This window comes from Rhyacophila brunnea, unplaced genomic scaffold (genome assembly GCF_057557595.1).
Source record: "Rhyacophila brunnea isolate RB1 unplaced genomic scaffold, BYU_Rbru_1.0 scaffold_12, whole genome shotgun sequence".
NCBI classification, from domain to species: Eukaryota; Metazoa; Arthropoda; class Insecta; order Trichoptera; family Rhyacophilidae; genus Rhyacophila; species Rhyacophila brunnea.
The window spans coordinates 38,665,029-38,692,668 of NW_028232774.1; the positions used below are offsets into that span (position 1 = coordinate 38,665,029).

The following is a 27,640-nucleotide window of genomic DNA, read 5'->3' on the forward strand; positions in this document are numbered from 1 at the left end:
TAATAGGGTACATAACAGTTGGGAAGGGTGGAGGTAGGTTATTAAGATCCGACATAAATATTGCACACTAAACTTTATCAGGCAATCGTATTTATTTTCATTAAATGTGTAGATAGAGTTTGTTAGTCTTAAAATGCAATTAAACACTGCGTAAACCAAGGCATAATAGATAAGACAAAAAAATATTCGTATGTATGGTTTAATGACATAATTTTAAATACTTTATGGATAGAAGAATATTTTTATTGATTATGGTTTGGCGTCGACAGGGCTTAATGAATTTAAAAAAACTAATCAACACCATCTGTAATAATAATATGTATACTTAGTTCAACAAAAGCAAATTAGTATGACTGAAAAAGTGTGCACTCTTTGTGTTGGATCACCCATAGCATACATCCACCCCCCACCACTGGTATATAATCAACACTGTTTTATGCCTTAAGGCGGATTCATACTAGACTTACGTGTTGTGTCGTGATGGGCTCTGACGTTATTGCTAGCGTGCACATCTACGTGTCGTGTTGTGATGCCCACTGATGCAATTTTGAATCATTATAGTCGTAGTTTTTTGTATGATACGACGAACAAAATGTTAGATTCCGATTCAGACAGTGATTTTGAGTCAGACCTCGCATTTCTTCTGTTAACTCAACTTATGCGGAAAAAAAGAAAAGACATTGTGTTCATCACATAAACAAACTAAGAGGGAAAAAGGAGAATTTCACTGTCTTGTGAAAGAACTCAAGGACGATAAAGAAAGATTCTGCTTATATTTTAGAATGAACAAGGTACAGTTTGAAGAAATCCATTCCATGATTGCGAACGACATAGAAAAGATGCATACACCATTTGGTCAGCCTAAAGAGACAAGAGAAAAACGGCGTTCACACTAAAGTGTCGCGTTAGAGCGGTGGTGGGGGCACTGATGCGATCAGAGTCTAGCACTTTGCGTCACGAGAAAGGGCGTCAGAATAGTATGCACGCCTTCATACAAAATATAGGCTTCCGATGTGCTTCTGATGCATTACGACACGACACGTAAGTCTAGTATGAATCCGGCGTAAAGTTTCGATCTATCTAAAAACATAATTTTAAATGAGAAAAAAATCACTCGCACAGTGGTATATCAACAATAGTGTGCGATGGGACGGTAGTTTCACAATATTTAATGAAAATGAATTTTTAAGTGAATCTAAAATTATGCTTTGCTTGGTAGAGAAGGTTTTATTCAACCCCCTTTGTGTAGGTTCCGAATACACGACCATATGTTGTAAATGTATGACATAAAACAACACTAGATTTTTATTTCTTCAACAACAATCTGATAATATGCCACCACCGCACACGCAATTTGAAAATCTAGTTAGTCATAATAAATAATCTTTGTATATTCAGGATTGGACCACAAGCCAATGATAGTCAAATCAATTGCAAAATAGATAATGAATAGTAAGGCAAGTTCGCGAATAAGAATATAGTAGTCTTATGATGTAGTACTTATAATGATTACCTACGTATTCTGGTAAAAAAACATTAAGTAACTACATGCGTAACATACAAAAATCTTTACACATAAAACGCTCAGTGCAATAATATTTTGATTGATCGAGTGAAATACGTTACCAATGACTTAGGACAAGTCTATCATAGATATTATTTATTACAATACTGCTAAAAGTCATATCATATCATATTATATTTATATAAATAACCTGATAATATGGATACTTGAACTGAAAAAATAATAATTACAATAATGTTGGCAATCATGAAATATATATAATGAATGAGTTATTGTCTTCATTAGATACTAACATGATGTGGGGATACTGATTTTTTGAAGTGTGCACAATCTGTAAATAAATCGATCCACTTTTAGCAGTACGGCAACTATTGTTTATATTATTTTACCAGGTGAATGTGCTTTATATAATATAAGCCAATTAAAAATTTCACTATATAAATATGTAATAAAAAAAACACTACTCGGAAAATAAAACAAATTTAAAAATGCCTTCATTCAAGATGCCAACAGAATTATTCTGACAATCAGAAATGTACAATGTATTTTTGTATTCAGATTTTGTACAATTATTAAAAAAAAAAAAATATTTAGTGTAATCTTAATTCCACCTTTGTCAAAAATTTTATTAACAAAAAGACTATATTTTTTTTAATTCTGTACAATTCACTATTATGTATTAAAAATCAAACCTTATACAGAAGAATGCATATCAATAGTGTGTTTTTGTTTTGTGTTAATCGAAAAGGCAAAACAAAAAAAAACAGTAAACAAGTTCAACAGGTAATAAAAGTTCAACCCAATGCATAAAAATCTAAAAACAAAAGAATTTCACAATAAAACTATTCCACAATGACGAAATAATCTTAGAAATACTGACAAACTTCATATTATAGTGATCGATAGGAACAGTGATTGTTTGTATTAATAACTATAAAATTAAAAGTAGCGCAATTTATTTCTGGAATTTTGGAATGCGGAATGAATAGTGACTGATACTATAATAATACAATGTAACATTTAGCGCCCTACAGATACTCTGATTTGGTTAGGCGATTGTCCCAATTTGGTAAGGTGCCCACGTCAATCGACCCCACAAGGTGGGGGTTGACAGGGCTCTAGCCTAGGGGCCCGGTCTCAGGGGAGTCTAAATGAGATAAACACACATCTTAAATTTGCTCTAATAATAAAAAAAAGTCGCTATTTTACTTCGAGGTTATTACCATAGTAAAATATATGGTTGTGCGATGCAATTTTTGGTTGTTGTGTGTTGATCTTCGACAACTCTATAATTCTATGTGTTAATTGCTAAAAATACACTGAATTTTATTTGATCTCGAACATTTGGAAAACATCACAGTAGAGCGTCATACTGCCTTTAATCTTAGCGATAGGTGGGGGGGCCGCCAAAGATCCTTGCCCGGGGGCCTGCTTCAGGATGTGGGGGCCATGATCAAATCTGTTTGTTTACAGAGCACCGCTGCATCTATCAGATTTAAACGTTGGTGCAGTTTGTCGCTACTGTATTCTATTTATTAAATTATTAGAAAGGTATGATGCGTGCGCTCTGAAGAAACAAAAATCATTTGACAAGGAATACAGGATTCGGTTGGGCTGACTACCAGGCCGACGGATAGGCAAATCAGAGTGTCTGTAGGGGTACCAGCAGATTAATTTAGGACAGGTTTTATAACTTTTAGCCAAGGATAAAAATCAATGTTTATAAGTGACATATTGATTATTTTCTTCTCCACACAAACGATAATCTGAGAAAGAAAATTATTCTATCTTAAAGACTTTCAAGGTGGAAAGTTTTTTAATGCAACTAGTCACCCTAAAGATATTGGTGACCATATTATTATAGTTAGCAGTACAGACAATCACTGTCTTAAAAATGTTTTAGTTCTTCGAAATAAAAAAAAGAGATTTTCAATTTCACACCGAATGTGTTATTGCAAGAACACTGCAATTTGGGGATTGCAAGTAAATCCTTTTTATGGGTGCAGCGATATATTGGCATCACGGAACGTTATTTAAAAGACTGTCAGATTGTACAATATAATTTTATCGGTTAGCATCTGTGGGATCGGATATTTGGAGTAGGCGAGCGGTGATCAGTAGCCATATCTGTCCTGGATGGAGGACATCACTCCGTTGGCCAGGGAGCTCAGCTTGCCGGCCACTTTGGTCACGCCCTGTCTCACACTTTCCCGTACATCTTCCAGATCTGGCGGGTTGAATTGTCTCTGGTTGTTTGCGTTCGCTCCTTTAAATAATAATGGAGTTATAATATGTAACATAATCATAAAAAAATGATACATTAATATGTATCATCTCTTCTCTTTTATGGTTAACTTATCGGGGGTATTCAAAGTTTAGGATCTTGCCCTCGTTAATATATTATTCAGTCAGTTATGATTGTTTGTGAGATGTGATATTGTACAATCTCATTTACGGAAACACATGTAGGCGTTTATATTGTTTTATATTTAGTATGAAGCACAATTACGTATTACACGGCAGGATAAAATGGGAGTGAAAGTATATTAATTTATGAATTGACAAGTGCAGGTTTATAATAATACTTTTAAATTTAGATAATTTAATGGAACGGACGAGTTGCTCGGATCGTCTAACATTTTGGAAATCTAATTGACAACTGTATATGTTTCCGTTGTGTCATTGTCTATGCTCTACAAATGAGCATAGACAATAACATTTCAGTTGTAGAGTTATGTAAAACCTCTACAAATTCCACATTAAGAATAAAAAAGACCACAATATATCAAATTATAATTATTATTCTAAGTAATTATTAACTTAATGTATTATGAATTATAAAATCTGTAACCATTGAATATGAAATAATTGTTAAATATAGGTATTATAAACTCACGTGGATTTCTGTCATTGACACCAAAATAATCAGCGGATGATATACTCGTGCTACCTTGGAATCTGAAATAAAATTAACCATGTAAGAAACCACACATGATTAGGTTCGTCATTTCGAAAGAATGACATTAGTGAAACTATTTGTTTTTCTCTCTATTTTCATAATCTTGAACATCTTTTTTGTCACTGTATAGAAACTGTGTATAGTATTCTCATTATCACCGTCAACCATCCCATCTTCACTTCATTAAAGGTTCTCCGTATACTCACAAGATCATCAGTGTCATTAAATTTGTGTATGTAAACAACAATACAGCCAAAGTACATAATATCGTTGGTATTTTGTAAAAAGGTCGAATTAACCAAAATGCTATTTTACAGGAGGATTTTTAACTTTTGACATTTATTTATTAATTACCTGTGGATGATTATAAATGTCTAACAAGTTTATAATAAAGCTTAGAAAGAATACTGTCTTTATGATAGGCTTAATAATATATGTCACAATCGCTTTTTATTCGTAACACTAAGTGGATATTCGCCTTTTTAAGTACTTTTGTGTGGAGATACAAATTCGCCGATTTTATACAACAAAGCTAGTGAGGCACATATTGTTTTTTTATTAAAATCTCAATTTCGCCAATCAAAACACTGACGATATTATGCTTTATGACTTTCTTTGATGCTTCAAATGCATGATGTACTTAATTTGAGTGTCAACCAGAGATTTCTGTTTTGTTACTGTTCAAATTTCCATGGAGTCGAGTAATTTACGTGTTTGGCCGGCTGACTCGAAATCAATCCAATCCACCCCGTGTACTTTTATCCATTTTGCCAAATAGTTGGGTGTACCAAGTGTCAATTTAGTAGAGCTTTGTTGGTGGTACTGGAATGACTGTGACCAACCGTGGGCAATTCTTGTTTTTCGATTTGTGAATCGCCTATGACAGTTCTTTATTACACATCATTAGGATTCAGGCAATCAGTGAAATTGTTGCACTGTGCATAAAAAGTTTTCATTTTAAAAACGTACAATTTTTCAATAACTAATAATAGAAATGTTTGCAAGTTTTCAGAATATGAAGATGCGCAGCAAAGCGTCTCATTACTACACTCACCTATTCAAATTGGCATCCCTCTCGAACTGGTTTCCTGTATCTTCTCCAAAGAACTGATCAGAACTGATGGCTTTGGCTCCGCCGAATTTCTTCACAGCGCTATCTCCCGAATTGTCCTCGACGGGTGGCCGATTCTGACGACTGCTTGAACTGCTACCGTAAGACGTAGGATTGCCTATAAACATGTCCACATTAAGACAAGAGATTTTTGTGCTGGGTCAAATGGGGCTTTGTACTGGAATTGAATGCTTTTTTTTCAAACATAGAGTTACTTAAGTTTTTATAATAATTATATTATTATGTTCCCAATAAAATGAATGAAAAAATATAACACAAAAACTAGTGATCTTCGTATTCATTAAAATATATTAGTTATTTCCTACACAGACCGTGCTCTCGAAATGCATATTTATTTTGAGAAAACTACACTTCATACAAATACAATATAAATGCATAAAACGCAGTTAATTTTATGTTACACAAAAAAAAAACTTATGCATGTGAACTTACTATATCCTTTGGAGTTATTAGGTGTTGAGGGTTCACTGTCGAACATTCCCCTTACGGACTGTCCGTGAGATTCAGGTTCGATAACCTCCCAAGTGCTGGCGGAAGAGGACGTGTTGGAATTAGCACCGGCACCTCTGTCTCTCGAATTGCCCGAATCAAAGAACATGGACTCCAGACTTTTGTTGGATGAATCATTTCTGAAATATACATCATTCAATTTCACAATTGCAATAATTTAAGCACGCTACGCACAAATATTCAGTGTGCCACCGACGTAATCAGAACTCAAAAATGCCAACAAAATTCCATTCTCCACCACACAACAAAAATTACCGGTCAAATATTTTTAAAGTCTAAATATCATAGAACAAAAATGTCATTAGACGCCATGACACAGTCTGTTTCTGTAAAATATCAATTTCAACAGAAATGTCTGATAGGACATATTGCCAGAATACGTAATTAACATAATGAGTTATTATAAATGAATAATATGTGATAGTTCAAGCAAGTACCAAGAAAAGGTCTGAGGATATACCAAACGAGACAAACTGATATAACAGAAGTGATGTAAAAACAATAACTACTTCTTGCACCCAGAAAAAAAATAATGTGCTTAAATCTATTGTTTTGTCACTGTAATACCCCGTTTACAAGTGCATGGATTTACTGTTGACAGTAAGTCTTAGCACGCCCATAAAAAGAAAATATATGGGTAAACATGTATTATCCTGCAGTTGGCAAGATTGCATTCATGCGACAGTAGGATTTTTTCGATCTGTCACTGCCCAGTAGAACGATAGTGGCGAACCTGCCAGCAAAAAAATGAACTACGAACGAATTTTCAAATTGACCGATTTTTACTTCCTGTCAAACAGTACAAAATAGTACCATAAAATGACAACATCGCGTCTCGCTCACTCTTAAAGAATGAATTGGAGAGACAGTTAGCACTTTTACGTGTAAACAGTTATTGTCACGATAGTTTAAAATACTCACTATTGCTGCCAGTAAATCCATGCACGTGTACAGGCGCTATAACACTAACTAACTCCTCTCGCAGACGATAGAAACAAGTTGATGACATTAAAGATATGATCATTACCTGTACATATTGAAACTGGAGGAAAAGCTTCCAAAATCCTCGTAATCTTCGAGGCTCGTTTTGGTAGGTCTGTGTTCCGGCGAGGATCCATTATCCTGTTGGATTACTTGCATATCGCCAACGGCTGAATGCGAAACTCCACTAGAACAAATACACAATATTTTAATTAGAATACTCTTCTTATCTATCTCTGAATGTATTCTAACGGAGATTGTTATATACTAGAGAATTTTTAATTATGATTCATTGTCAACAGATATTTAAATAAATATTAATTTTCCAAACAAAATAAATGACAACACATAAAATTTAAGTGACATTCCAAACCGGCCTTAGTCCAAAATTGCAAATTTTCATGTTTTGATGGAATCCGATAGAGTGTGCTGAGATCTATGGTCTCACTAAACCTTATATTTTATAAAAAGTCTCTTCAATTTCATGTCGAAATGTGCTTTTTTTTTCAAAACAGCACTAAGGTAACGGTTGATTCTTTCCAAACTCGCCTAAGGATATATGCGCATGCGCAGTTGAACTCTTTTTGCTACATTTACGCTCCAAGCGGCCATAATATAATATAACACGTCAGATTAGAAATGTCAGATGAAAGAAGAAGATGATTCCTACATTGTAGTATTATTATATAATATATTATGCTGCAAAAGTTACAATGTTTACCTTTTTATCAAAAAATAAAATAAAGTGAAAGAAATTTAATATTATTTTTATTCATTAATCATCCCAACAGACCTGTCCATGACCACATTCTATTACACAATCATAATTGTACACACAAAAGATACTCAACTTTACTTTATTGTCTTCCAAACTGTACTTAGTACAGACTTAGGGCCATTTTGAAAAAAAAGTCAGTTTTTGAATGAATTTTTTTGAAGCTTTACTATACTTTTTAATGTTATTTATATTTCATGTTTTCGAGTCTTTGAATTTTCTATTGTACCGAAAAATTAAGAGGTAAATTGCAAATCACAAAAATATGATTATCTCAAATTAGATTTTTAGACTTAGGCCGGTTTGGAATGTCACTCTTCAATTACTCCTACATTTACAACGAAAGCCCCAAATGTATGTCAAACTAAAGTTTAAAAAACCGTTATATAAAAAACGTTAATAATGCTGTGAGCATTTAATAAGGGGTCATGATATTATAGCTAGCAGACCATCACCCTTGTATACAACAGTGGCGAGGAGTAAGACTGAGGTAAACAGTAAGTACTTAATGCTTATTTATGCATATGTGGCAGAGGCGAGCCGGTTACTTGGTTATGATAAAATGGGGGGGCATGACTCTAAAAACACAAACCTCATAAATAATTTAATACCCACTTACTGGGGATGTAGATTGAAGGATCAGGTTTGATAATAATTGTCTGCTAGGTGGTGTCATAGATTGTAATACAAAATTTAACTCAAATTATTGCCCAATAATTTCATACAATCAACAGAAACAACTCCTACTGTCCGACAAGATCTAGGCAATAACCGGAAGTCGGTGTAGTCGAAGTGCCATTAACTAAATAGGAGGGGCTTGTTAGTTCACAGTTTTAACACGTGGACAACTCGTCGATAACCGGACGTCGTTGCAGTCTAAGTGCGGTTAAAAACAGGAGGGGCTTTTATTAGTTCACAGTTTTAACACGTCGACAAGAAGATCTAGTTCGACAGAAGTTATCACGTAGATTTAAAACGGACATATAATTATGAATGAAAATGCGAGTCCTCAAAATTAAAAATAATCATTTGACAACGAGACTTCGGCACTTCATCTCTCTTGTGCATAATGAAGAAGTGTCAGTAAACCGGTGTACCTTTTAGTTTTATTAGAAGTGATGCCCATGCCTAGTCTCTCCATTTCTTTGCCCTTCTTCTGGTCCACAGTGGTGAGCTGGTGGTAAGCTAGCCGTAGAGAGGCAACCGCCGCCTCCTCTTCTACTTTCGCCAGGGCATTACTTTGCTCGACACCCTACAAACAAACAAAACATTTATAATTCGGAAACACCTCGGACACATACCAAATCATTTTTTTTTTTTAAATATGATGTTGGGCGAGACACAAACCACTAACTCAACGGATAGTTTATGAAACAAAACAGATCCTATTCAAGATTTCTTTCTAAAATTCTATGAGTAACTTATTTTCTTCTTGTTACTATTGTTAGGCTGGTATTATAGCGCCTGTACATGTGCATGGATTTACTTGCGTCAATAGTGTGTATTTTAAACTATCCCGATAATAACTGCTTACACATAAAAGTGCTCGCCAATTTCATTCTTTAAGAGTAAGCAAGACACGATATTATAATTATTTGGTGATCGGTTGAATCGGTGAACCCCAAAATGAGTCTCTACTTGGTGTAGTTCATTTTTTTACTGGCAGGTTCGCTACTATCGTTCTACTGCGCCGGTGCTGATAATGACAGATAATGGAATACAAGAAACATTTATACTGCTTATAATATTTTATAAAAGTTAAATTTAAAAAATGGACAATGAATGCATGTTGGTTCGTACGTTTATCTGTTTCTTTATGTCTTCCATTTTGAAACAAACCATAAAGCAGTGACCCCACCCCAGTGTTGCTATGTTTACTAAAATTTCAGTAGATCTACTGATATTTTTTTTATATTAGATTAAAGATCACAATGACTTGTTTCTTAAGATACTTCTGAGATTATAACAATATCACGCTTTGAAGGCCATTAATATAATTTTCAAGTATTTTTTTCAAGTAATTTCATCAAATCGATTTATTATATATTTCGACACTGTAAAACACTTTGGTAAAGATAATACATTTTATAAAAGGCATTAAAAAATGTAGACTATTATGTTATAAAAGATTTTATAAATTATTCTTCATAAAAGATATTTTGTCAAAGATCTTGTATGGTGTAATAACAGCCTCAAACATAACTATAGTGACAACATCTCAATAATTTCTCTTTCCTGAAAAATAATTCAGTGTAGATTGCAGAGTTTATTTTTGTAACATATTGTACTTAATGTTAAACATATCAACCATTGATAACGGTAACACAATTGGTAATTAAAAAATTTTCACAATAAAAAAATTTACGCTTTGTTAAATATTTTAGAATGGCTAAATTTAATGCTTCTAGTAGTTGTTGTGATCCACAATCATTCTCTTAAACTAGTCACCTGGCTGATAATGCATAACGCTATCCAATTAATAGATATTGACAAATTTAACAAACCTCCATTTTAAGTTTATCCGCCATCGCCGCTTCACGTTCGATCTCATCAAAGTTGGTCTTGACTTTCGTAGCACCGAGACCTCCCTTCTTGGCTCCCAACTGTATACAATCAGAATATTAATCTATATTATATAATATCAATTGATACGGAAGCAGATGTGATTACGGTTGCCAAGCTGAGGACATGGCAGTGGACTAGCATGTCGTTCGGCGAGAGGACAACTGCTGGACAAATGCACGGGGAACTGGCCACAGGGTCGTCCTAAAACCGGATGGATCAATGTACTCGCCGAGACTGCTGTATTAGGGATTGCAATACTGATTGAAAATATCAATACTGGTTTTTCGGTATTTCTTATTGAATACCGGTATTCGTTAAAACAGAAGTACTTATCGGTAAATATAGCTATTACAATCTCTTTAAAAACATCATTTTATAGAAAAAAAAACCTACCTACCTACATTTATTATGGTGACATTTAAAAAGATGTATTTAGTCACAATCCATATTGTACTTGTATTGGTGATTTTAACAAATAATTTGAATATATTGATAATTTCAACTAAAGCTTTCAAAAAGGCTCGTTCATTAGGTGTAAATAAGCAGGGCTGCAGGAAAAGCTTCTTCCATTCAACACTTGTAAAATCTTCAATAATATTATAATAGAATAATTGAACATTTGTCACGGATGTTTTTTATTTTGAAATAACATCAGTAGGTATGTTAATTTATCGAGACAATTTTATAAATGGATATATTTAATGAATTTTGTTTTATTGTTACTTGTGTCGCTGAGTTTCAAAACCCGCTACAACACTTTTTTGAAATAATTAAGATATATATATCGTTGGATTCGTTATTAAAATCTCTACATGAAAATTTTATCGCCTCTTTCAAAAGCCGCTACGATTAACTGTCATTTATGAAACAAAATCAATGTGTCTATCAAATCCCGCTATAACACTACTGAAACATTCAAAAACCTTTTTAGTTCAAAAAGTTTTTGTTGATTTTCTCAACATAGTGAAAAAGTGTTATAGCGGGTTTTGAAACTCAGCGACACACTTCACCTATGTTGGATTCAGTCAATATTTTGCATTTTATCAGCACATAACTTATACAAATACGAGTGTGGTTTCTTAATACCGAAAATTTCGGTATTTTGGTTTTTTAAAACCAGTATTTCGGTATTGATAAATAATACTGGAATACCGGTTTTGAAATACCTATGCTGTATGTAAATGATAGTGAAGTACTAAAAACCAAGCAGAGTGGAATGTGCTTGGGGAGATCAACCCCGATTATACAATATGCTCACTTTCACGTATTTTAATGTTCTCTACAATTTAAATCAATTATAGCAAGTGTGTACAAGAAATTCTGGATGTTCACTGTCAAAATGTTCGTGAGGGTATATAATAATTCAATATACATATTATGTAATAATGTACTAAAAAAAAATGTTGACGAATTTATTTTTAGTCACAAGTTTAATTTAGGATTTTAACTCGAACAAGCTATGTGCGACAATCAATTTGTCATGCGCACTCTTCTAAAAACACATATGGCCGGACAGTTTAGAGGGAAGACTGCTGCGGCAAAATGTTGAAAACAACTACTATGCTGCGATACTATTAATTTCAAGTAGCTTTCATTTTTTTCCGGTCAATGGAACATAACATGAATATCAACTGAACTTCATAGATAAAGAGTTACAAATCTTTCTAAGAGGATTGGTTGTTAGCCATTCACCTAACAGATTGAAGAGAATGCATGTTAACTATTTATCATATTATAAATGCAATCATACCCCACTCTTCTTAGCGGGTGTCCTTCTGTTTCCGATAGACGGTTTTCTATTCTCATCAGGAGTGAGGGTGGAGTCGGTGAGCTGGTCAACCTTTGGACCGGCCGACAGACTGTTGACCTGACTGGGAAGGGTGTCACTACTGTCCGACAGCTTCGAGGCCTGACTCATGGGCGTAGGGGCGGGCTGAAATAAAGAAAAAACATTTGTATCATTCAATTGCATATTAAATCTTGATATATACATTATTGGTTCGGAGTTGAATGATTTTATTTCATATAAGCTGACTTGGGGCTAAGTAATATTTTCTTCATAGTATCCTAATAGACTTTTTAATAAAATCAGTTTTTTGCTAACTGCAACACATTGGGTCCATATCCTGGATCCAAATATGCCCAGCTATAAAACAACATGTGCAGCGCCTAGTTTCAAAAGCCCCGAAAACGGTTTTTGAAAATTTTTGAGTTAGATATATATTTAGATAGATATTTTTATTAGCTATATGATTTCCAAAAATTGATCTTTAAAAAACGCCAAAAACCGTCAATACGTATGATCATAAATAAGGGTAAATTTCAAAACCCGCTAAAATGGTATGTTGTGCTTTTCAAATACCTCTAAAATGAAAAGCCAAAATACTCTTTAGAATATAACGAATTAAAAAATAAATACATAAAGTTCACAGATTTTATAGATATGCTTAAAATCATTTTAGGGGTTTTTGAAACCAGGCGCTTCATGTGGATTTGACAGTTGCAGGATTTTAAGCCATTAATTACCCTTGGATAAGATGTGAGCATTTTAACATCGGTTCTGCAATGAATGCCAGTGTGAGAGTCTAATACAACAAGAATATTGATTGGAGCTTTAGGAGCTTTAAAATAATAACGAAAATAACATTCACAAAAATAATTGATCTTCAAGCATTGTAATAAAACCATTATACATAATAATAAAGAAACAATTAAATATAATATTCAGAAATAAGTAAAAAAAAAAAAACTATAGTGCAGGGAAGGGTGTAGGACAGCAGAGGCTCTCAGCCACGCAACTTTTGTAAGAGGCTCAATATACGTACATTTTTTTTTTTTAATCAACTGTGTTTGACTACATCACAAAACTCATATAATGAAGGATCAAATAAATAGAAATGGAAGAAAGATTATAGGGCTATTGCACAATGTGGACATTTGTGCAACCACAACTCACTCAAAAACAAGCCGATAAAATTGCTATCCCGAAAGTCTACATAGGCGTGATGTGATGTATTTCATGGAAACAAACCATTAAACTCACCTGCCTAAAAACACTGCACAAAAACATGTCAACAGAATATGAAGAAGGCAAATATTTTGTAATGGTGCCAAAACTATGAAAAAAAAAAAGAAATAGCTGGGGTATATTCAATTAAACCTATGGATAGTGGTGTGCACTATATATCGACCATGGGCTATGTTTACAAAGAGAAAATTCTAAAGTGCAGATGTCAGATTTTAAGCTGTCTGCAATGCGTTCTAAATTGTAAATTTTTTTATTAAATACTTCTCTACTATCTCAGCCTTAAGAATTTTACAATGTGTATTATCTATTATGGAAGGATATTACTCAACTAATGGCACAAAGAGATGATATTACACTTACCGGCCATTAGGATTAATGTGCCATGCCATTTGGCAGACAGTTGAAGAAACTACGTAAACGTACACATACATCATTACGAATTTAGTGGGTTTTGTTGGCAATTATACCAACTATTTATAGCAAAAAACGACAAGACCATCGTACCGCTTCATATTTTGTTGCAAGCGAAAAACATTTTTTTTTCTAAGCATCGGATAGTGCCTTAAATTATAATGTGTTTTGTGGATGTCAACTGAATTACTGTTTTGTTTTTAACCATGTCTGATCCTAATAAGATCATAAATAGCCCTCCACAGTGTGGAAGTTTGTATAAACAGATTTTTTGTTTTTATGAGAAATAGATGTTAGCCACCTGCTCAACCTATTAGGTCCATACTCTGACTCAAACACAAATTGAAAAACAATATGTGTATTTGCCAGATCCAGGATTCAACCCTGAGACCCCGAGACGTTATAGTCTGACGCTCGAGGCATTCGCCCATCCTGGGCGTTCTTTTATGGTGATTGTCAATTGTTGGAGGAAATACACTGTATTAATTAAAATAAAACACAATACAGTCTAACTTGGTTATTATGAGGAAGATGGGACTGACTGAATTTGCTCATTGTAAGAATTACTCGTTATATCAGAGAATAGGTATTTTTAAATGGGCGGTCACATAACACAAAAAGTCGCAATTCAAACAAATATACACAATTAGAATTTATCCCGGAAACAAGCATGGCATTCATAAACTACAAAAAAAGTTGTTTATTGTAATGAACGCTGGTGGGTACCTACTGACTTTACAAACCTTGGATTTTTTACATGAAATTTCAACCATATGCGTGGATACTTTTTCAATATAGTCGGCGAAAACACCAATTAGGTAGGTAAACTTTGACACTTAACTAGTGTCATAAACGTAATGCGATCCCGGCGGCATCCTGTCCGGTCGGATTTTATTGTTTAGGGTCAAAATGTTTTTAAACGATCTGACACATTAATAACAGTTTTAAGAAAAATTTTAATATTTTAGCTCGGTATACCCGATAAGTAGCTCGTTATAAAAGTGAATAAATGTATGGAGAAAATCATAAGCTAAAATGTCAACAAATGTTTCCTCGTTACATCCGAGATCTCGCTATATCCGTGATCGTAAAAACCCAGTTTAACTGTATGTAGTACTAATTCCACTTAAGCTGAGTGGATTAATGAATTACATAGATAAAATTGACAAGTTATGATTGTGTGGAATTTTTATGTGTGAGAAAGCTAATAAATAGTATGTATGTGCTTCCACAGTAATATTTCAAGAAACAATTTTCCGATAATTGAACAAAATTATAATAATACATCATTTGTATTACCATATAAATATCTATGAAAAGAAAAGATCATTCAAAAGTCAATTATGCGGTCTAGCCTGGTGACACATTAAATTAATCCTGCAAGACCGACACGAGAGAAATCAGATAGTCATTGAATTTGTATGTCAATAATTCTATTTGAACTGTGGGTCATTTTAATTTATCATCGTTGCTTCTGCAGTATCTGCAGTGCGCGCGCACAAAACAGATTTGATCACGAGACAAATAAAACTGCAGTAACGTAAAAAAAAGATAGGTAAACGTGTGTGACTAGGCCGACTAACATTAATTGAATTTTTCAATTTGACATTGTACGAACATAAAAGATATTAAATAGTAGTAAAATACACCCACGGTGGCCGCGCGGCTTAAGCGTTGGCCAATTGCGTCGTGGGTCCCAGGTTCGATTCCTGGGTCTGGCAAGTACACATATTATTTTTCAATTTGTGTATGAGTCAGAGTATGAACCTAATAGATTGAGCAAGTGACTGACATCCATTTCACGTAAAAACAAAAACTGTCAATACAAACCTCCACTCTGTGGAGGCCCATATGATCCTATTAGGATCGGACATGGTCGAAAGAAAAAATAATTTGGTTGTTCTAATCACAATCACATATCTACGGACCCTACTACCCACGGACCTACATCATATATCTACATATATTCTCTTGCTGTGAAAAACAAATTATAATCCTCGATTGTTTCAGAATATAAACAGCTTATAAATCAGCCATATTGATACATTTGCATAGAGCAGTGATGCACAACACAAACACAAAATAATAAGTTCTTCATCACCAAATTTTTCATTGAATATGACAAAATTCTAATTTCCTATATACTAAATTCTATCATGCAAATACGTATGTACATAATGCAGAGTGGAGAGTGATTGGAGTAGCTTATATGTTACTATTAAATTTAAAATATTGAAATGGATGTTTCGTCTAGTATAATATATCTTATTTATATATTAGAAAATGGAAAAAATGGCCCTTCTTTCAAATAGGTTGTGCACCACTGGCCTAAAGATTTTTGTCGATAAAAACAAAAAAACAACTTGGATAAAACACTTTAAGTCCGGGCACATTACGATCATGTCACATGCTCTCATGCTGAGAAATTCAAACTGTCTTGCCATTCCGCAGTATATTTTGAATGATCACTATCTCTATCTCAGCGTGACAGCATGTGACACGATGGTAATGTCTTTAGGCCATTATTAACAAATTTTAACACTACAACAGGCCATAATGCCCAATGACAGTAGTGTAGTTAATAAAAAGAAATGAAACAATCACAAACAACCAGACTTTGAGAAAAACACACAGATATATTGTGACCTAACCGGAATAGAGCCCGGAGCCACCGGGTGAAAGGCCAACGCTTTACGCACTGGACTACGAGGGCCTCCATATAGCTTCTGACTTTTTCAGAAAAATACAATATGTCATCTACCATCTCGGGTCGCAACCAACACAGTAAACTATTACTCCCCTTTTACTTAGAGCATCGTTCAATGTCAGTTTTACGGAATCCTTTTGAACACATTTAGAGCAGTATTCGCATTCGTACACCTGACAGTACATTTCAATATATTTTCTCTCGAGAATGGCCTTTGTGACAAGCCCGAAACATTGAGGAAAGAAGGTGAAAGAACACACGATGACAAACAAAAAACCAAATAAAAAAGGCTTATTTAACCAAATTGAAAATTGCATACGTTAGGAAACAAAGAACATCCCCTTAGTCTTAAGTTCAGTTACATCTATCAGTGTTTCTGTGAACCACAGACGCAATTTGCATAATTATTAGCATTTAAAATATTTTCTAAAATTCGCAATAGTATGTAGTGCTCAACTAATCAATGCTAAAAACACAGTTCATTAATTGGCCATAAATGTACGTTAATTATTTTGATTACTAAAACATCTGTGCACATGTAAAACCAAAGTATAGATAATCTATTATTAAGAAAAGTAAATTTGTTACAACAACAAAAAAACACCTAATACTGTGTATTTCCAATACAAAAAACAAACCTAAAACATAGAGTACTTACCTGTTGATGATTGGATGAATTAATGGTCTTCGATAGTGATTGGTTAGTCTCAAAAGGCACAAAATCACTCTCATTAGTGTGCTCCTCGAAGAAATCTACCTCTTTTTTTTCCTCCTTGGGCTCGCTGTGATCATGGTGTGTGTCTATGAACACCTGCGCACACAAAACAACATTTATGAATACACTCAACAGATCGCAGGCTTTTCGTATATTACGTTAAAATTGTCAGTAAAGGCGGCCATATTTCTATTTAAACTACTGTTGTAAAAATCGAATCTGTCACTTTGAATATTCGTACAACCGTCAATTTAACAACCGCAGTGATGGGAAAATTAAGTGCATTATCCATTTAAAGATCCAGCAATCTTTTTGCAGAATTGATTAAATGTTTTGTCTTTTTATTTAACTTTAATATGGATACAGTCCAATGGTCTGAATTAAAAAAATTCTGCAGAGATTTCAATCTACATTTTTTATTCAAATATTCTAATAACAGATGTCATTCAAAAGCAAGACATTGCCTTGAAGGATTACGGCATTACAGCATCTTCCAGAAAGTTTTGTGTGGTTGGATTGGAGGCCATAGTACAACATTGAAATATAAACAAGATCCGAAATGGGACGATTCGCCGCCACTGACTTGACGCTTGGACAACGGCCATCTGGGCATCACGCAGATAAATGAAATGCATGAAGAAATACACATACGTTACGATTTGAATCAGCAAGTCTAATATTTATTGTGCCAATCAAAAGTTCATTACAATGCATAGTGCCATTTGCAGCACATATATTATGCATTATTGAAATATGAAAGTACACCATCCGCATGAGTCATTGAGTCATTACAAGTGAATACTTTATATCAAGCTTGCGGGTTTAAATCGTAACGTACGTGTACTCCTTTGCGCATTTCATTCACCCTTACAGTGTTCATATTATGTCCGTCGTCCAGTTGTCAGTCTAGTCAGTGTTGCCAAATCATATTATCATAAATCCCACAAGATGGCAGTCTGTTTTCAAATTTTGCATGCTTTACGTATTGCAATGTTATTTGCGATTATTCATCTCAATATTCTAAATAATGATAGTTCATTGAATAAAAAACATTGTCCATATCGTGGGTATTCTGCGAAAAAGCACTAAGTCAAAATTTTGCTGTTTTGACTTAATGATGAGGTAATCTTATTAAGAGTACGCTCTATAGTCTACAAAAACACATATCATATAGTCATATCTATAAAACTGGCAAAGATAATTTATGTTATAAGTCAAAAAGACATACATCTATTCAGAGAAAAAGCACTAAAATGACTTAGTGCATTTGCTTCTCTCATTCTCAGGCTATATTCACAAAATTCTGCGTGCGAAACTGCACTTAGTCATACTCAAAGCAATATCGCAGAAAGGAATTTGCTTTTTATATATATAAAAAAAGTTAAGACCGTCCAAATTTTCAAACTCGATTATCTCAAAACTAGTATTTTTGACTTAATGCTTATTCGCAGAATACCCACGATATGGTCGATAGGTGCAATCGCGTACAAGGTGTAAATAACCATTTGTTTTAATCAACGAATAATTCACAAGATTTGAGAATGTAACATTCTATGTTATTGAATATATACATATTTTGGAAACACCTCAGATATACCCACTAGTTAAAAAACAAACAATTTATTCAATTATTACCAAATGCTAGTACGTTATAACTAAAATTTAGAGTGATCCAGGCATTGGGTTAGTAATTAGGGCACTTAATTGATACATTAATTTAAAACAAGAAAACCGATAGCCAGCATTAACGCAATTTGATAAGCATTCAATGTAAGAACTACCAGTTAAATTCATCATAATTAAGTAGTACGCTGGTAGCTTAATTGGTAAAGCACATTGGCATCAATTTTTTTTATGTAGTAGGTATATACGAGGGTGGGTCAATAATTCCTTAGAAAAAAGCATTAAAACAGTTTTTATTTTTGTATTTTTTTTTTATTTCTCAACATAATCTCCTTGGAGCTCAATACACTTGGTTAGACGTTTCTCAATTTTTTTTAAACCGTCAGAAAAATAAGTTTTCGGAAGCTCCTCAAAATAAGCATTTGTCCGATCGATGACTTCTTCATTTGAAAAAAAACGTTGTCCACTTAGCCATTTTTTTAAGTTTGGGAAAAGGAAAAAGTCACTGGGGGCTAAATCTGGCGAATACGGTGGGTGGTCGACCAATTCGAACTTCAATTCTTCAATTTTAGCCATTGATCGTAAACATGTGTGAACACGGGCATTGTCCTGATGAAAGAGGATTTTTTTCCTGTTTAAATGAGGCCGTTTTTCTTCAATTTTGTTTTTTAACTGGTCCAATAAAGATGCATAATAATCCCCTGTTATTGTTTTTCCTTTTTTCAAATAGTCAACGAAAATAATTCCACGTGCATCCCAAAATACAGTAGCCATAACCTTACCAGCTGATTTTACGGTTTTCGCCTTCTTTGGACATGGTTCGCCTTTCGCAATCCACTGCTTTGACTGTTCTTTCGTCTCGGGAGTATAGTGGTGTATCCATGTTTCATCTACAGTCACAAAGCGACGAAAAAATTCATCCGGATTGCGTTGCATGAGCGACAACAGGGCTTTAGAGGCCACCACCCTATTGCGTTTATTGTCGACTGTGAGCAAACGCGGCACCCATCTTGCAGAATTTTTTTTCATGCCCAATTTGTCATGTAAAATAGAAATGACGCTACCTTTTGAGATCCCTGTAACCTCAATTATCACACTCAACTTTAATCTTCGGTCACTTAACACCATATCGTGGATTTTATTTATCATTTCTGGTGTAGTCACCTCTACAGGACGTCCTGAGCGTGGTTCATCCTTTGTTGATGTACGACCACGTTTAAATTCATTTAACCAGTTATAAATAGTTGCAAGTGAAGGAGCAGATATGCCGTGAACTAAATCCAACTCATTTTTTATTTCCTTCGCTGTTAACCCTTTTATATTAAAATGTTTAATAACAGCTCTAAACTCAATTTTCTCCATTTTCCATTTTACCATTTTCCACAAGCAAATTTTTTTTTTAAATGTTCGAGAAACACACAACAACCCGACCAATCTGATTGAAACTTCGCAGCATACTGAATCGGTAGTGCCGCTGCATGAAAACAAACGGCTTACAGTACTAGTCGCGCCACCTGTCGGCTTTTCTAAGGACTTATTGACCCACCCTCGTACCTATCAGAGGTTTTTCAAAATATACATGTATATAATGTTTTATCATTTCCAATATTGTTTGACATAATTGTATCATTCAAAAAAGGGAATCACTAAATTTTTTTTAATGTGATTGTCCAACCGTACTAAAAGTATGAGACGTGACTCAATTGTCCTAATTCATTGTCAATATTTATAGCTACAACATAATAATATATGGGCAAGTATGATGAACAGTCAATTTTTGATTGCAACATTGCATAATGAATATAAAACCGAACTGCAAGTGTGGACATCAAATGTGACATTAAAATAAGCAGGTTATCCACAATAAAATTACTTGATGACCTCCATATTGTTATCTTTTATTTCCTGTTAAACAATCAATTGCAAAATATAATATTAATAATCCGTGTCAACATGACAATAATTATTGTCACATATTTAAATGATTAATCCGCATTATTTATATTTTGTCCACGGCAACAAAAAGAAACATTTAAAATGCATTATCTATTGACCTTTCCAATTTTATTATGGTTTCATGTAGATTCAGTTAAACATAACACAATAACGCATGCCACTGAAGACAGATTATTTCAAATTCAAACATAGAACGCTATCTACATATTTATGTTTCGTTTTATTAATCAATTTGCCACCAAAATGTATTATTTAAAGTTGTTTTTACATAATAAACCCTGTATCATAGATAGAACATTAAATAAATAAATAAATTTCCACTAATGTGACAAAACACAGAATGTAATTGACCAATATCATTCAATCGCAAATATGTTACATACTATCAGAATTTTTGGTGGCCCAAGCAAACCATCAAGGGCACTGTATGAAGGTTTTTTGACTAAGGATAATAATGTTAATTTGTAAAGAGCTCTAGAAACAAAAACAGCAGTTTTCATTTTCGAAAATCGTTAGCAAGTCAATAAAACTGTCTTATTTGTCTCTAATAGGTATAATTTATGAAAAAAAATGTATTCTAAAATGTCATAAACAAGTGTATTCTGTAATTTACGTAAAAAAAAGAACTTTACTATTACAAGGTTTAATCACAAAAGAGCAATTAAACATAATATTATATAATTTTATTGATTAGAACAAATTCGTCGTTTAGTTTGATTTGGTACAACATTATTTAATTTCGTTCTTTTATAACTGATTTGATATTTGTTTTTATACAATATCTTGACACATTTTTTACCAGTTGAGAAAAATGTTTTCTCAATTAGCGACTGATACAATGATACATGACCGATTCACTAGATCGCATTTGTGGGAAAACATCCATCATTACCAACACTGCATACAAGCTTCAATGTCATGACATTCATAATAATGTAAAATGCATACACAAATTGACAAAATATCAACAAAACAAACTCCCCCACTTGTTAGGTGGCCTATAATACATTTGATACATTTCCCTAAGTTGGCCATCATATCACTACGGCTGTGCCCCTCATTATTATTATTCTAAGTATAAGAAGAAAGGATGATTACTTTGGTTCCATAGATCTTCATGGCGTTGGCAGAGATAGAATAAAGCTTGTCCTTGTACATCTGCGCCACCCGCGAGCTGTACTTCTGCCTCGCATCATCTGTTTGCAAATTGTGTTGACGGAAAAATTGAGCCTGCGAAAAACAGAGGAAAAGATAGGTTATATTTGGTTGGGATAGGTTAGGTTTGGTCTAAAAAGAAAGGGTAAATATGCCGCAGATGCCCGCATGAGATTTTATAACTTCCTTTTTAGACCAAACCAAACCAAAACTACCCCAACCTAATATAATCTCAGTGTGTGATAATGATGCATCAAAATGTATGAAAATTTTAAATTAACAATTATTGGATCGAAAAGCATCTGCGCCGACAGAAAAAGGTATTTAATATAATTGTCTACATTGAATAAACTGTTTTCGTTAAAAAAATATATAAAAGCTCATGCGGGTATCTGCAGCACATTTACTTAAATATTATTTACACTTGTTTTCTTAGTTATGTCATGGTGTAAATGCCTTAAATTTGTAATGTTCACCATATTAAATAGGTATATAACCTCTTGCGTCCTGAGGTACACATATGTGGACGTTATTTAAATATTTTTTAGTAATGATTTGAATGGATACTTGAACCGCATTTGACTACAGTGGTATAGATAGTATATTTTTCTACCACTAGAGCAAAACACTAGCCTATGTAGTTTTAAAATAAATTGTTATTTTGACTTTGAAGTTATGGATATTTGCACAAGACAAAAATGGCGGCTAAAAAGTCAACTCTGACAAGTAAGTGCTTTTAATTAAATATTAATATTTATTTATATTAAAAACCAATGATGTATTTAGTTTCACAATGAATCATAGTATTGTCCGGCAACTTCATCTTGGCTACGTGGCAAATCTGTGAACTACGTACAGCTAATCGAACTTCCGGTTTCAAATTAGGAACGCCCCCAAATTTTTCATTACATTTTTGACATTTCGTATTGGACGCATCTATCAATTTACGTAATTTGAAGCTTTTTATATTCAAAAGATGTCTAACACAATACGAAATGATGTTCGAATTATTATCAGTAAACTTTTGATTTATTGCGAAGAAGAAAAAGAGTCGTATTTAAAAGGTGAGCCTATACAATACTTTCAACAAGCCCATTTTACGGGTTCCTGTCATGTCAGGTATGTCAAAATTCAGTGTTGTAATACTAGAAATATTTCCCCAAATACTGGAAATTATGTTTGTATATTATAAAGTTATGTGTATCGTAATCTATTTTATTAATATTTTTAGACGTATAATAATTAACTCTTTTACTCCCAGCTGATTTAGCCTAGCATATGCGAAAACTCCCAAGCGTTTTTTGACAAAAAATCGTAGATTTAGTTTTTTTTAAATAACTAATTCTACACATGTTTTAAAAATTTGAAATTTTTTTGTGTGTTCTCAATGGTGTATAAAGCAATAATTAGTAATAATATTGATAGTTTACATCAATCAAACAAAAGAAAAAAATAATGTATCAATATTTATTTAGAAATGAACGGATAAAACTATGTTTGAACAACAAAACAAGTGTGACAACATTTTTTTATTTATAATTGATTTATCAAATTTTATAATATAATCTATCCTTATGTAGTAACAGAAAAAAAAATAAACAAATTATTATTTATCTATGAAATAGAATTTTTATAAAGTAATCAAAAAAATCGTATAGTGTCCAAGGTATTCAAGAATATTATTCAATTCACGAAATCGCAAGAGAATTCGATATAGTATCGACGACTAACTGATATGGAATGAAGTAATTTCAAAAAATAAGTCTCAAAGCACTAAATCATTTATAATAATATTTATATTCATGTATTTTTTCACCATCTTACCAAAAGTACAGTGGCATCCATTGTTAGTTCAAAAATTACAAACTTCATTTTGTAATGTGATATATGAATCATAAAACAACTAAAAGAAATATCAGAATTTAAAATGTGTCATAAAAATAATGTTTTATTATTTTTATGACCCTCTTTGGTCTCAAGTTCGACAGCAGAGCAATTATGACTTGTGAGTTAATAGGGTGTGACATATTTATAAATAAAGCCGACACTAAAATAAATGTTACTCACACTCAACACACAGTGAATATAATGATTCGTCTACACGAGACGAAATATGACGGGAAAAAATTTGGAATAAATCGTAAATTTAGTTCCAAACTTTCGGCCGATGGATCGGCCCAGATGGAGTTTTCGCATAGGTATGGTGGGCCGAAATATCGGCCCCGTGGGAGTAAAAGGGTTAAGTATAAATGATCATTAGTTAGTTAATGAATTGTCCTATTTTTTCCTAATTTTTAAACCGATAAGTAGGTACATATTGTTTTAAATTTTATGTAAGGTGGATATAATTTAATTTATAGAAAATTATTTTCACAGTATGTGTTTCTACAACAATTTTACTATAAAGACATCATTTGTAAATTATAAAACATGTGATTGGGTCATCAATATAATATTGAATATGTTATATCTTTCACTTCTACTTTTTTACTCATAATTTTTGTTCTAGTTATTTCATTAATAAATACCTGCAGCAATATTATCAGTTAATGTGGGTTCAATGATACATTTCCTTCCAAATTCAATAATTACACTGTAATAATTAACCTAATATAATAGTAATAATTAAGAGGTGAAATTATTTGAAAAAAAAATTCTATTGATATTTATTGAACAATAATTAGACTTATAAATTAATGTACTTATAAACTTACTGAGAATAGAATTGATATAAACTTAAAACCTAATTTCGCGGGATATGTTTTCTCAAAAAATGACAACACTGTGAAATATTCTATACGCGATAAGAGCGACTTCCTGTTGTTGCCTAAATAATGTTGTCGTACAGTAATATTCCGTATACTTTAAATTATCTTTACGCTTTTGTAAAATATTATAATCATAGTTTCAAAATTCGGTACACACATGAGTAACTCAGGTCTTATATTTTGACATTAGTATATCTGATTTATTGAGGTTATGTTTTTTGTTTACATTTAGACGAATCCTTGAATAGCCAGCATATTGGTGATATTTTGAGTGATAATGATGTCGAAGTTGGTGGAGGATATAACCCTGACGACAGCAATGATGTTCACATTCATTTCCTGGGCCCAGATGATGACTTTATTCTGGAGAACCAGTGAACTTTACTCACTGCTAGAGGCTGAGATACATCCTTCAAAATCACAATCCAGGATCCTATCCTGGCTTATGAAACCATAAGGTATCAATGCTCATATTATATTACTTTATCATTTAGTCATAAATATCAAACTTATCATTTTATTAGGCAAGTGCACGCACTGCTAAAAAATCAATTAAGTACCAATTAAATTGATACAGTTTGTGATGAAAGGGCTTTGTGATCTCCATATTGAGGATTCGATGGACAGAATAATTAATATACTTAATATACCTAGTGATTAATACTATTGGCCATTAGTATTTATATTCCTGGTGTTGAATACTTAATAAATAGGAATAAATGTATCGATTAATTCATAGTATTGTATTTTCTATTGTTTCAGTACGCTGAGCCTAATAAGACGAATGATGCTGAGCTGAAGAGTTCAGTTCATGGCCATATATGGTTTATTGGGTGCTGGACTCCAATTGCTCTATAAATTATTCTTCATGTGGGGAAGTGAATCCTACCTATCTGATGAAGATACGATACAATCTCAATGCAACGCTGTGATGTTACTTTGGCTTCACAACAACTGCCCTTGTACGTCTACACATATGACTTTTTTACCAGCTTCAACCTCACCGATTCGTTATTTCAGGCCAATACGTGTTATGATTCAAAGAAGACGAAGAACGATATGCATCACTCAGTCAGCTGTTGTAAAATACTGATTACAAGTCGATGAGCCGCATTAATCTTCACAGTGGTGTGTTTGCCTTCACAGGACATCAAGCATGTAAACTGTGAGGATCTTTGACCACTGTGGACATGGACTTGTTGGACATGGACATGAAATTGTTTGCTCATTGTACATGCAAACTTATAGGAAAGAAAATATTCACTGTGATTGGAATACTTCATAGTCATGGAAAATCAGACTTGCAAACCCTACGATTTGGTATGAAAGTCACTTAGCCATCAGTATCATCATCGATACAAGGTCATCCAAGAAACTCTTCACCATTAGCTTCAATAACACACTGAGTAAACACAGATCTACTTCTACAGCAAAGAATGGTTGTCCCTAAACCTATTCCCTGAAGTGCGCTAATTAATGTGTAGTATTTTAGGGTTTTGACCGTTAATGTACTATATTTTTAATCTAAATAAATATAATTTTCCAATCACCATTATATTATTATGATTATTGTATTATTTTTCTAATAAAATTGTATCATTATATGGATATCACATTGTTTTTGTTTCATTTCATTGTTTGTACTGCATCCAATATTGTACTCTATTGTGACCTGAGATGCACTCACGTGCACGTAGTGGATTTTAGTTAATATATAGTAAAAAAAATATTTTAATTTTTTTTTTGTGATCTTAATAATATTTATTGAACAGTAAAATGCACAAATATTTTTTCTCATGACTGGTTCTATCTCGGGTCTCAAGAGGATAACATAAATAAATTTGAAAATGACCTCACCCGGAATTGAAACTAGGACCTTGCTGCATATTAAGTAGGTACTATAAAATTACCCCATACTCTTTTAATAGATTGATGAAATTTAATTGACTACAGAACCCTGCATCGCAGCAGCATCTTTTGGTATGACTTTAAAATACATTACAGTGAAGGATTAATACCCAAACAAGTTGTAATTTCACAACATACACGTATTAGCATCAATTGAACTTTGGTTACCTTGAGTTTTATCCATAATAAAAAAGCATTTGCATGAATGGAAAAAAATATTTGAAAAACCAATTTTAATAACAATGGAACTATTAAAAACTAGATTAAGATAATTTGATAATTGTGATCATGGTTATCGCTGCTTACCGCATTCGCATTGCCTCCTAGCTGCATATTTCTTATTTGGGACCATGTCCAGTTGGTGTCAAGTTGAGTGGATCGAACAAATGTTAAATGAACTCCGAGACTTCGGTGGACAGCGGAGCAATCTATGCAAATAAATACACCGTACGTCACCGAGGACCATGTTGGATTTTTTGCACTGCAGTCGAAGCACGCCTGTAATAAGGAAAACAAAAAAACTAATGAATTGCTCAAACACAGAATCACTAAACCAACCAAAACATAAGACAATATTGCCACAATTTTATATGAATATAAAAATATGACATAATTATAAACAATTTGCATCAAATATGTACTCACTTTATTAGCAGGAACTGCTCGTAATTTAATAAATATTGATTCAATTTCGCCCTTACTTGGGCAAGAGTCAGCCATTTTTGACATGTTGTCACTAACGTCACATAAGTGTTCCCCGTGTAAAAATATTATTTATCGAGACGATGATTCATGGTCCATTTACCTGGAACATCCAATGTTACAACTCCAATTTTTTCGTACCTTTGTGCAAAATTAATGCACGTTTGTGCACGAATTTTTTCGATTGTGCACCTCAAATCTGGCGATATTACATATTACA

General features: G+C 33.2%; 1 protein-coding gene and 1 long non-coding RNA gene across 3 annotated transcripts; one reads left to right on the forward strand and one right to left on the reverse strand.

The window, feature by feature from the left end:
- Positions 1-1,842: 1,842 nt before the first annotated feature.
- Positions 1,843-27,469, reverse strand: ArfGAP3 (ADP-ribosylation factor GTPase activating protein 3). 2 transcript variants are annotated; one of them, XM_085961253.1, is made up of 12 exons: positions 27,364-27,469; positions 27,025-27,216; positions 21,986-22,117; positions 17,351-17,404; positions 12,198-12,380; positions 10,387-10,485; positions 8,980-9,134; positions 7,154-7,294; positions 6,049-6,245; positions 5,539-5,713; positions 4,422-4,483; positions 1,843-3,791 (listed from the first exon to the last, which is right to left on the reverse strand). In XM_085961253.1, the coding sequence occupies exons 1-12, from the start codon at positions 27,445-27,447 to the stop codon at positions 3,640-3,642; spliced, it is 1,626 nt and encodes a 541-aa protein (XP_085817379.1). In that variant the 5' UTR covers positions 27,448-27,469; the 3' UTR covers positions 1,843-3,639. The 2 variants fall into 2 exon arrangements, with proteins under 2 accessions (XP_085817379.1, XP_085817378.1); XM_085961252.1 differs by having other exon boundaries at positions 17,252-17,404; positions 27,364-27,460.
- LOC147078153 (uncharacterized) lies at positions 22,598-25,706 on the forward strand. The gene is made up of 3 exons (XR_015072280.1): positions 22,598-22,768; positions 25,043-25,268; positions 25,573-25,706. It is a non-coding gene; the product is annotated as an uncharacterized LOC147078153 (long non-coding RNA).
- Positions 27,470-27,640: the final 171 nt, after the last annotated feature.